This window comes from Saccostrea echinata, unplaced genomic scaffold (genome assembly GCF_033153115.1).
Source record: "Saccostrea echinata isolate AGI-Se365-2 ecotype Australia unplaced genomic scaffold, CSIRO_AGI_Sech_v1 ptg000009l, whole genome shotgun sequence".
NCBI classification, from domain to species: domain Eukaryota; kingdom Metazoa; phylum Mollusca; class Bivalvia; order Ostreida; family Ostreidae; genus Saccostrea; species Saccostrea echinata.
In genome coordinates, this window is record NW_026889758.1 from 15,093,944 (window position 1) to 15,106,370 (window position 12,427).

Genomic DNA, 12,427 nt, shown 5'->3' on the forward strand with positions numbered 1-12,427 from the left:
ACTCAAACATGTGTGATATAACTGAACGCCTACCTGCTTTGTCCCAGTCCACATGTGTGATATAACTGGACGCCGCCTTACATGTCCCCACCCTCTTCTTACTTAGGACATTGTAGATATCCACAAAGTTGTCATGGGAGGCCACTGCCAGGTACTTTCCCTCTTCTGAAATTCATCACAATCAGTGTACACCATGCCCATTATATTCAATGTATTTTATTTACATGAACTCATGGTATAAGTAAATACACTAAACAATCTACCAAGAATTAGTTTTTTACAATTCTGTACTCCTTACACTGTGAATAATCTCCTATGAATTACACAAGGGTTATGCACAGAGGATGTGATTTTACACTAGCTTTATCCAAGGAGTTGAAATGGTGAACATTTTTGTAAGGTTTTTCAGTGGAATATGCATCATTTCAATTAGCCTTGTTTCAAATGATACTGGTTATACACAGATGCATGAAATAAATAGAGGATATTCAATGTTTTGTAGATGAATATGAAATTTATTTCACGAGTGGGACAGGATTTTTTGATATTTTCATGAGTGCGAAGCACGAGTGAAAATATAAAAAAATCCTGTCTCACGAGTGAAATAAATTCCATATTCATCTACAAAACATTGAATTTTCTGTTTATTACATTTTCTTTGATTTTCCCTTTGCCTCTGTCTTTTCTTAACACAGTGTCATAGGCTTGACGTCATAGTTGAGCGGTTGAGACGTCATAGCCTAGCATGCAGAAAACATTACATAGCATGGATTTTAGCAACATATTTGGGAAGAAATTTGCAGTTTTAGCTCTATCAAGATGCTTAGTTACTATCTCTATCTTATGACAGGCCAGGAATTATTTTTTACTTACTTTGATATCCTTTCACACTGTGAGAGAATATCATTTTGGTATCCTTTCACACTGTGAGAGATTATCACTTTTTTTCAGTAAATAAATCACAGTATTTCACTTGTTGAAAATGTAATAAAAATGTATACTTTTAGTTAAATCAACAATCTTTTTTGCTACTGTTTACCTGGGGAGAATTTGATATCTGAGATTTCTTCTTTCCTGTGATGGAAGGAGATGACTTCTTCCATGTTGTCCACATTGACGACCATAAAACTCCCTGTAATGAGTCATGACATCTAACAACAACATAAAACTCTCTGTAACAAGTCATGTCATCTAACAACAACATTGGTAATACAACATCACTAAAAATCAAGGAAAAATATCAGCTCTTTTACCACTTAACATGTTAACAAGGAATAGTTGTTTTCTTTAGAATATTTGGACAATCTGCTATTTTGAAGAAATGTACAAGTAAATATTGAATATATCATATATGCTTTAGTTACATTTGTACAAGTATTCTGGCATGGAGATTATTTTGAATTCTCATCACAACACTATATGAAGGTACTGAAATTCCACCTTACATATTAGTGATCAAATAATTAACATGCCTCTTACCAAATATATTGATTTTTCTACTTAAAGAAAAAAAACCATACCATCTTTTTGTCCAATGGCCAGAAATTTTCCATCAGATGAGAAAGTCACACTTCTAGCAGCCTGTTTGAGGACTTTGTAGTTAATCAATCTGTGATCAGATCCCAAATCCCACACCCTCAGAGTTTTATCATCACTCACTGTGGCACAAATCTGCTGGGTGGGGTGCATTCCTAACCCCCACAGCTCTCCCTGCATGTGGCCCTACAATGCACATAGAATTTTAAACATCTCATCTGGCACAGCTGCTCATCTCCAGAAATATTCTGGGATGGGTGGGTCAAGATCCATTTAAAAGACAAGTAACTGTTTCTTGTGTTTTTTAATTGTGTGAATTACATGCAGAACATTCCAAGAATTTTTACCTCTAGTCTACACATACAACCAATACAAACTACTGTAAACCAACTTTTATTCGCTTGCTAGAAATATTTGTGAGTTTTGAGACTTACATTTACTCTCAAATATTAATCACCGTGAATCATTTATTTTGCTTTGTATTTGTAGAGAATGTTACCTCAGTCGCGAAAATTAATTGTCGTGGATTGATTTTAAACTGACGAATCGTGAATAAAAGATGATGCGAATAATAGTTGGTTTACAGTAATTGCTATCATATATGATGCATTATTTATCTAACTCAGTAAAACAGGTTATAGCGAATACACTAATAATGAATTTACAGCAAAGTGAATTTCATTCATAATAGTTTTAAAACATGTTGTGAACAGAATGGGTACAACAAATTACATTTATAAGGAATCAAAATTGTTGTCCCTGGACATCTATTCACAAAAAATCGTAAGTTTACGACTACCGCTTGAACTTACGATAATCCTACGCTTTAAGTTACGAGCTATTCATGGAAGTGGTCGTAAGATCAACACATTGTCGTAAGTGAAAAACGATCGAAAGATTTTCTCTTCCCTAGTTACCGACAACTGCTCATGCGCAGATGAAGCAATGCGAAACCCGATGACGCAATCTTGAACGCAAACAAATTAACTACGTGAAATCGCCAATATACCATGATTACGGGTTGTCTCAGTTCCAATTCATTCGTATATATTATTATATTTCATGCCATATTGTTTGTTAACAATAAGAAAATTTTGAAAATCAACATAAACGTTTTTGGTAAATTCACCGCAGCAAGACTGATATTATAATAACAAATGAAAATCAATATTAACGTTTTTGTTCACTGCAGCAAGGGTGATTTATAAGTTGTAGGTAAACAATAATAGCTGCAAAGTTAGACACTCCCATTCAGTTATATCTTGGAAATCTTTTATATGATCACTGCTCAACTAAATTTACATTGATAAATGATTCAAACTATAGCAGCTTCTCTTTTACCGCATGACATGGAACATCAAAAACTCAACATGCTCAATATTCAAAACTTAATAACAACAAATTATGGATTTAACTTAGAATTATAAAAAATATTCTTCAAGGAAAATATAAAAAGCAAAATAGTTTTTCCTTTGAAAAAAATATGAAGTTTGAAAGGATGTAGTAACATTCTTGTGTGTGTTTGTATGTGTGTGTGTGTGTGTGGGGGGGGGGGGGGGGTAAGTAGGTGAGTGCGTGCATAACAGAAGTTAAGCAAGTAATAATTCATATCAGGATCTATGTGCTCTTTTGCGAGGGGATGCTATGCTCTGCAGTGCCCTTGTTAAATTAAATATTCATAAAAAAATTACTTTAAATTTTTAGCGTCATACTGAGAAATCAAGTCTGGAATACGTACATGTACACTAATCACAGTTTTTTTTTAAACAAAATACTTAATAATATAATCAGAGGTGTGAAGTCATGTTTTGTTTTTTTTTTTTTTTTTTTTTTGGCTTTTTTTTAGAGAAAAAGAACATGTTAAATATTAATAAAAGGCCAATTTTGGCTAGAAAATGTTCAATATTTATTCAAAGACCTCTTTTCTAGATCTAGCAATTAGAAAATTTTTAATAAATTTGAGATTTGTTTCGATTGATAACTCGATCTGAAATATAATCAATATTTGCAATCAGACAGTAATTAAAAAAAATCTTATACCTGTTCAAATAGCAGAAATTTTAGCGAGGATTCAATTTGGGCATATTTAGCGAGGTTGTTGAGATCATTAACATTAAATATCGCTAAGAATTCATTTCATATTGGAGGTTACTCTTTTCTTTCTATGTATTTCAAAATCGCTAAAATTAATTCTCGCAAAATTGAATATCGACTTTTTAGGAAAAATCACTAAATTTGCATCTCGCTTCAGATTCCATTCATATAGTCTAATGCATGGTGAAATTTTGTTCGATTCATAGGGATTGAAAATGGGTCACTCTTAAAAATGGTCTGTTTCTAAGACTTAGTAGAGCCTCGTTAAGTATGTCTTGGACAATAATTTACATTTCAAAGTCTTATTTTATTTCATCACTTCCACCGGGAATTCTGTATGGATTTCAGTATTTCTTAATGTTGTCCGATCCACCATGAGATTCAAGAAATTTACAGATTTTGTATGGATATATGTAGAATACTTGAATCTGACGATTTGAGGTACCCGCGGAGACCGGCGTCAAACTTGATTGTATCCACAGGGACGGAAAATTTTGATAGGCACAGAGGGCGCAGCCGATTGAAAAATAATTAAAATGTATTCAAAGTCAGTTAACCACCAGAAATTATTGAAGGCATCATAAAATAAAAAGTTGAATCAAGCAAAAATGAAAATAAAATTCTAATGTATATTGTTCAAATTTGCTGAGAAATGAAAGAAAATACATGTGATTAAAATTAATGTAGTTCGAATAAAAAAAATTTTTGGTTCAATTTGAAACAAAATTGAAATAATTTTACAAATGATATTGACTGTATAAAGCTTGTCTCGGCAAAGTTTATTCTATGGTACAAAAGTTTTTTCCTTGACGTTTATAAACAAGTACATAGTTTTCCTAGAAGCGAATATTTCCCAGCATCATATATTTTTTTTAATAAAACTATTCTTGAAAAACATAGTGACGGGTTGAAAAATTTCTTTTTAAGTAAATACAATAAAAATATGAATATCATACCCCTTTTTCACACTGGAATTCATGAAAATTGGTCCCAGGACAGGTTGCGTTAATGCGTAGTACCCCCACCTTTTTTTTTTTTTTTTTTTAGAGAATTGTCTTTTTCATTGAAGGCAAGCGATTAACCCCTACTTTTATAAAATTTAGTTTTGGCAAATTACTCTCTTAACTTTAGTTTCCAAAAAATTATTTTGTTGAAAAGAGAATATAATCCCCCCCCCCCCCTTAAATTTTTTTTTATAAATTTTTATTCATGTCAATTTTTTGCAAGCATTTTGTTTTCGTTTTTTTTTCTTTATTTTTTGCATTGTCAATATATCTTTACGGGGGTGACACTCCCTTTTGACTTCCTCTCTTGGTAAACGGTACCATTTCTCCGTCAGTCAGTGATTCAAACAGATTTGTGCCGACCCGAAATATTTTTTCCTGCTCCGTTTTGATTATTTTTTTAAGGTAAAGATAACGTGGTGGCCATTTTTATTTTTAGAGTTGATACAATCTATAGTATTTATAGACTTACGTCAACTAAAGACTAGACGTAAACTTACGACTGTTTTTGACGTAACGTCAAACGTACGATTTTTTGTGAATAACCAAAATCTTAAGAAAAAAACTTCCGACAATCTTACGACTATGACTGATCGTAAGATATTTTGTGAATAGATGTCCTGGCACTTTGCTATAAGTGTATTTTACTGTTCATGTAAATTCTGCAAAATAAACATGATTCCAAACTAATCCTTAATAATTCCCTCCCAATACCTGTGCCAGGATTGTCATGGGTCCGCCTTTATCCACCTCCAGAACCTCCCCATTTTTGGTCCCCACCAGGATTTTGCCGTGACCCAGAACAATGGCCCTCACAGCTGGTAATTCTGTCATAAGCATACCTCTAGACGACTGCTCAATGCCTGATTTTTTGATGTAGTACTGTTTCAGGCATCGCTCAAACTGGTCATCCCACAGACCAATCATACCATCCTTACCCCCGGTCACAAAACCCTAGGGGAAAAAACAATGTTTACTTAATTTTTCTTAAAATTATTTCGTTTACATTAGATGTAAACCACTTATTGCACATGTAAAGTATTCAGAGTGTGCTTTAATGAAATCATAATTTAGTGCTGTTTTACTGTGTAAAATATCCTTCTTAATGTGATCTACAGCTCAATTAAAATTTCTTCATGTATAAAAAGCATTTCTCCCCCCCCCCCCCCCTTAAAACTTTTAATTCATCTTCAGTTACTCACATTTCATGAACTTCAATAGGAAACCAATTAAAATAGGACTTTACCTTGTCAAGTGAGTGCATGGCAAACAAAGGTCCTTCATGTGCCTTGACTGACTTCTGCAGTGTGGAATCTTTCCAGATAAAAACATTACCATCACTTCCTCCAGAAAAACTAATGTCTGCTGCCTTTCCAAATGCCACACAGAGCATGTCACATGACTTAGACACGTTACCAAAAGTACCACGCGTGGATGTGAATCCACCACCTAAAAAAGGAAAAACAGCAGTTTGTTTTCACATTCCCTGTCAGCGTGATAATTTACTGGCATTTATTTGGTGTATTTAATACTTGCCTGCTTGAGACCAGAATTTGATGTGTTTAACTCCTACGGTTATCAACTTGTTGGCTTCAAATGGATTCCACTTGATGACAAATATCTTATCTTTATGGCCTCTGAAATAAGAATGATGACTCAAACATTTACTTACTATATGAAAGGTTTGTTTGGTAATATCATTAAATCTCTACTCTTCTGACATTTTTCCTTTCTTGTGCAGTATACATCTGCATGTATGAAAGATTAATCTTGGGGGCTTGCTTATATGAGCATATCAAAATTGTTTTTCAGTGAAGAAGAAATTAATATTTCAGATGGAAGTACATGTATGTCATTAACAAAAAGAAACTTGATTTGTTTCTACTATGTGAAATGATACTGTTTAATGGCATACCTAGTAGTAGCAAGTTTTTCTCCTTTCCTCCAATCCCAGACGACGATACAATGATTGTCATCCAGTCCAACAGAGGCCAACTTTTTACCATCACCTAGTAAATATACACCGTGAAACAAGATAACATACAATGTTTTAAATCCCAACTAGAATGATTTTGCTTTGTGACAATATATTAAGCTGCTTCATTGTTACACTGTCTCTGTACCTGAGAAATCTACAGCACAGACTCCTCTCTGGTGCTGCCCTTTCAGTATGGATGCCGTCTTCAGAGTTTCTGCATCCCAAATGTGTACAGCAGGGTCCCGACCCACCTAAATTTGAAAAGATTAATTTTGTTTAAAAGGGTAAGAAGTTTCAACTGTAATTCCCTGTCCCCCTTCCCTATGATCCCAACCCTGATTAAACATTGCTACACACCTGTCCTGTAGCCACGAGATCTTTGATGGGGTGGATACACAGACATAAGATGTCGTCTGTGTGCTCTGTGTAAAACTTCTGTGTATGCTTCTCTCTATTGTACACGATACCAGCGGCGGCCACATGGTATACCACTTCACCATTTTGTGTGTAGAACAAATTGTTGCGGCAGTCATAGCCCCTGTACCTAAATATTAAAAAAAAAAATTGGTTAGTGTAATACTGATTCATGAGGAAGTTACATCAATAAACTTAATTTGTCCCATTCAAATATATGCAAAATTTCCCTCCTTACCCATGAATGAACTGCAGTTTCAACCCTGCAGTTGGACCCCGTTTACGTTTCTGTCCCGCTGGCAGCTCATCCTTAATCATTTTTCGGATTTTTGCAGCATCCTCCTTATAGATGGCTCTAGAATACACAACTTGTTTCTCAGCCTCCAAATCCGAGTCCATGTCTGCAACATCCGATAAATCGGAGTCACTCTCCTCACTGTTAGAGTCCACAAAACCTGTCAAAAATTCATAAATGGCAAGAAATTACTACCTAAAGTTTCATGTATATATATTTCCTGTAAATGTTTTTGTACAGTTTTTACTTTTAATAAATAGTTTACTTTTTTTCCCCTCTTTTTTGTTGGAAATAAGCTTTTATTTAGTCTTTACCTGTCTGGCTATTGTATTAACCATAATTATGTCTTCATTCCATGTTGCATACAAACCTGATTGAGGGTCAGGCTCATTACTTCCGTCCAATAAAAACTTCCACTGGAACATGGCGTGGTCGGCACCCCCTGTAGAAATGACCCTCGTCTTGTCATGAGAAAATCGCACATTGGTAACATGAGCTGAGTGTCCCACATACTTCCTAAACTTTGCACCTAACAGTAAAGACAAGATGTATGCTTCTTGTACACATCTTAGTGACTTTATTTTCCTCTAAAAATACCACACATTCATAAAATTTATTGTTTTTGATGAAAGTTAAAGCTTATTTGTAGTGCTGTCAAATCCGACGATTTTTAGTAACCGGTTACTCGCTTACTTTTCCGATCGAGTAACCGATTACTCGGACAGATTTTCTTTAGACCTAAAGCATTTTTGTTTGCGGTATATATACTTCAGTAGTAACTATAATATACATTGCATAACGTCGTTACGCTTTCTATATTTATCTCATCATTTGTATACCGGTACATGTATACAAAACACAAATTCACTGCATTTGAATTTTATTTATAATTACAAACACACAATATCCTCTTAATAAATTCGTTCTCGAATACCCGTAATAAGTGGTTGTTTTGTGGAATGTCCTTTTCATAACTGATTTCAGAGTTAAATTCAGTTTAAAGTGGTTATGCATATTTGTTGTCCCATCCGTATTTGTTAATTCCATTTCACATATTTTACACCTCACGGACGTAATTTCAGTCATTCTTTTAAAATATTTCCATGCTTTTGATGCATATGGCGGCATCTTCTTTAATCTTGTAATGTGGACAAGCATAAGTTTATGTGAGGTAATAATAATTAACTCAAGCCCACAGAACTTGTATACCCTTGGCAATCAAAGTCATCAATTAGATAAACTGTGAAATACTAATCAAAACAGACCGATCTGCAAAATGCTAGACTGAGACTTACGTTGAATAACGGAAAATAACTATGTAAAATACTATATATCCGAGAAACCGAGTAGTAATTTTACTAACACCGATACTCGCATCGTTCGACGGTTAATCGGTTAACCAGGTACTCGTTGACAACACTACTTATTTGCAGTTTCCTGACTAACAATGTATTTAATTCTGTTAGAAATGAACCCCATTAACCTTTTTTCAAACACGGAAACTTAAATAGCTTAACGAGTCCAAAATCATCCCCAGTGACCAGGACTTCCCCTTGGAAATATGCATCCACAGCATTGACATCGTTAGTATCGGTGTACTTTTCCCAGATTCCGTTGACCTCGTTTCCTAGGACACCAGTGAACGTGCACCAATGTATGCTGGAGATCTCCTCTTTGTTAGTCACTTGCTTTCCAGCTAATGGAGTTAAGAATTGGGACATGTAATAAGTTTTATACAGATAAAAATAGAGATTTATACAGAGTACGAAAGTATACCAATGTGAAGATTACAAAAATAATCATTAGTAAAATATTGAGCACATCACTTTTTTTCCAACTGAATTTTTAACATATACGTATACACTCTCTCAATTATTACTACATTACAAGTATTACATGTATATACAGACTGAATTTGACAAATCCTATACTGTAAACCAGCTTTTATTCGCGTGTGAGAAATATCTGTGAGTTTCGCGACCTACTTTAACTCGCGAATATTAATTGCCGTGAACCATTTATTTTGCTTTGTATTTGTACAGAATGTTTCCTAATTCACAAAAATTGTCACGGATTGATTTCAAATGGACAAATCGCTGTAATAGTTGGTTTACAGTATACTGTTCAAAAGAAGTCTGTACCTAGTTATGAATGAGAGGCAAACACTGACCTGGCATCTTGTAGAAGAGTCTCTCAGCAGCCCCACTGTTTGTCTGTAGGTATTGACTGTCTGTAGACCAGTCTATATGAGTGATAAAACTTGAGCTGCCACGACACGTTCCCAGTAGTTTATACCGCTGTTCTGTCGAGTAAATGTCCACAAAGTTGTCATTAGAAGCAACGGCAAGGTATTTACCACAAGGAGAGAACTTCATCTCATGTATAACCTCCTTCCTGTCCTTCAGGTGGACGACTTCAGATAAATCTCTGGATAGAAACACATTGTCTCATGATGAAATTCCAACAATATATACATCACTGCTCAATGACCTCAATGAACAATGCCTAATAATTCTCTTTTTTAAAATCATAATTGAATTTTAAAATGTAATTTTAAGTTTTCCCCTTTTGCTTCATCAAAAATTCACCAAGTTTTGCTGCAAAAGATGGAAGAACCACTCCTACATGCATTGCTTAACATTTCAAAATCTACTCAACACAGACCTGGTTTTTAAAACCATGAATGAGCCATCAGTGAGACCCAAGGCAATATGGCTTCCATCTGCATCAAAAGCACAGCTCCTGATTTTCTGGTCAACAGACATCTTGGATAGAATCTCAAAATTATTCATATTCCACAGCCTAAAAGAAATGTCAGTTTTAATCACTTCATCAATTTGAGTATTTTTCACAATTATTTAAAAAGTGTAAGAAAAGAAAGTTTTCACTTATATACATGTATATACATTTGCATACATGTACATACACACAACATATTTTACTGCTGAAGTACACCCATTAAAGAGTATGGTAATTATAATCAACAAGTACTGATATCACATGTTACATTTGAATTCTATATACAGAATACATACAAGTACCCCCCCCCCCCCAAAAAAATAGTGAAAAATCTAAATTAAAGAACATTTGATTATGACATATACTATACCTTAATGTCTGGTCATCACTTCCTGTGGCAAAAATAGGTTTCTTTGGATGGACTGCCAAGGCCCACAACTCTCCCTCTGCATGGCCATCCACTAAGCAGTGTGGCTTGTCTCTATCTCGGACAATCACCTCAAATATCTGGCTGTCCTGTGTCCCGATTAGCACCCGATCCCCTCGCCAACAGACACTGCGTACCGTTAATCCTGAAAATCATCAGAAAGCATTGAAACCCTCAGGGTATTTTTATATAAGTACTAAGAATTGCACAAAATGACCTCTTAAAACTATTATATGAGTGACCTATGGTTATTTAAGAGATCTTGAGAACCAAACCATATATTGTATAGCTTACTTACCTTTATATCCAGATGGTGAGTTGGCCAGGTTAATGCTGGTGACGGGTTTAAAGTCTGGATCCCACAGTTTTACCACCCCATCCTTACCCCCTGTACTGTACCCATCTTCTGACATGTCCATTGTAAATATTGCACCCTGTCAATCATAAGTGTTAGAAAATTAATAAAGAAGCAACATCAAGCTGCAGATATATAGATGACAGTTAATTGCTAAAAAGGAGCAATTTGTGTAAAGCCACTTATGCAAGTGTGTTACAGGTGTGGGTGTTTCTATGCAAATGAGTTTATTAAAATGAATAAGAGGTATTCCTATTATAAAGAGGCTTGAACTCACTTTCTAAAACATACTTGATACCCACAACATGATATAGCCAGTAAACATTTTTACATTACATTATGAGATCACTGTTCTGTTCTACCCAAAGTAATAAAGGATATCAACAAAATACTTCGGTGCAAAGGCAGTCCCTATTTCATTTCACAGAAACATGGTACATGTGTAATGATAAGAATATCCTACAGATTGATGAAATTCCTCCACAAATCCTATGTACTACATGTATCTTATTTGATCACAATTTTAAGAATTTTACCTTGTTTCAACTCATAACTCTACAGATACGTAAATTAACAATCGACCTGTCGACATCTTGCAGCAATATCATCAATCTTTGGAATATTCTAGCTCTTATTATACCTTGCTTCTGTAAAATGAAGTAGGATATTTCCTTTAAATAAATCAATCTTTAACTTATCTACCTCCATTCCCTACATGTAGACTAACCTGATGAGCTGCCGGAATAACTCTGTCTAAGTTGCTTCCTCTCCAGACGTAGACATCTCCAGCCAATGTTCCGGAATATGTCGTGTCGTCTGGACCAAATGCCAGGCAGAGAATCGTCTGGATCTCCCCTACCTTCCCAAACACACCTTTCTTTGGAGTCAGAGCATTACCACATAGAGACCAGAACTTGATGTGTTTAACACCACAACTTACTATGCTGTTCCCTGCATAGGGGTTAAACTGGACATCAAAGACCTTAGAAAGAAATTAATACATCAATTTACATGAGCTTGAAGTGTGTTTTTTACAGTACAAATATAAAATTACCAAGTGATCAAGTTAGGCTACAGTGCCTTTTTTTCACTAATTCTGATTACTAGTAATGTAAATCATGATTGATGGTGACTCACCCTATCAGAATGTCCCCTGACTGTGGCCACTATCTTGCCTTTCCTCCAGTCCCAAACATTAATGGTGGAGTGCTGATCCAATCCTACTGACACCACATGCTGAAAGATAAACCAATCGCATAAAGTCATTTCTATATATTCTATGTACATTAAACTTTTGAGGTGAGAATCACTCTTTTCTCATTCATTGCTTTACTGAAGTCTTTAGCTTGTAAACAGTTGTAATCTGAACATTAGTTCTAGACAACTGTAGGCAGTGTCTTCAAAAATAAAGTGCACTGCCACGGCACACAATACGCCCATCAGATATTGTTTATTTATCATAAACAGGTGAGTGTGATGGAAGAAAAATCATCTCAACCTTGGTACAGAAATTTCAATAATTTCTCCATTTCTAATGTTTGATATGCAACTCCTACACTCCTATTAGAAAAAAAATATTACATCT

The 12,427-nt window shown here is 34.8% G+C and overlaps 1 protein-coding gene across 1 annotated transcript in view; it reads right to left on the reverse strand.

Annotated features, from left to right (window-relative positions):
• LOC133181847 (echinoderm microtubule-associated protein-like 6) overlaps nt 1-12,427 on the reverse strand; it is a 29,638-nt gene that overhangs the window by 13,973 nt on the left and 3,238 nt on the right. Inside the window, exons 3-20 of the mRNA XM_061316472.1 lie at nt 11,980-12,078; nt 11,570-11,824; nt 10,786-10,921; nt 10,431-10,632; nt 9,986-10,123; nt 9,492-9,748; nt 8,805-9,017; nt 7,692-7,850; nt 7,265-7,481; nt 6,970-7,156; nt 6,758-6,863; nt 6,550-6,643; nt 6,171-6,271; nt 5,881-6,083; nt 5,349-5,588; nt 1,521-1,722; nt 1,040-1,132; nt 34-165 (exon numbers count right to left, since the gene is read on the reverse strand). Coding sequence (XP_061172456.1) covers nt 34-165; nt 1,040-1,132; nt 1,521-1,722; nt 5,349-5,588; nt 5,881-6,083; nt 6,171-6,271; nt 6,550-6,643; nt 6,758-6,863; nt 6,970-7,156; nt 7,265-7,481; nt 7,692-7,850; nt 8,805-9,017; nt 9,492-9,748; nt 9,986-10,123; nt 10,431-10,632; nt 10,786-10,921; nt 11,570-11,824; nt 11,980-12,078 — 3,034 coding nt within the window. The remainder of the gene's footprint in view (nt 1-33; nt 166-1,039; nt 1,133-1,520; nt 1,723-5,348; nt 5,589-5,880; nt 6,084-6,170; nt 6,272-6,549; nt 6,644-6,757; nt 6,864-6,969; nt 7,157-7,264; nt 7,482-7,691; nt 7,851-8,804; nt 9,018-9,491; nt 9,749-9,985; nt 10,124-10,430; nt 10,633-10,785; nt 10,922-11,569; nt 11,825-11,979; nt 12,079-12,427) is intronic.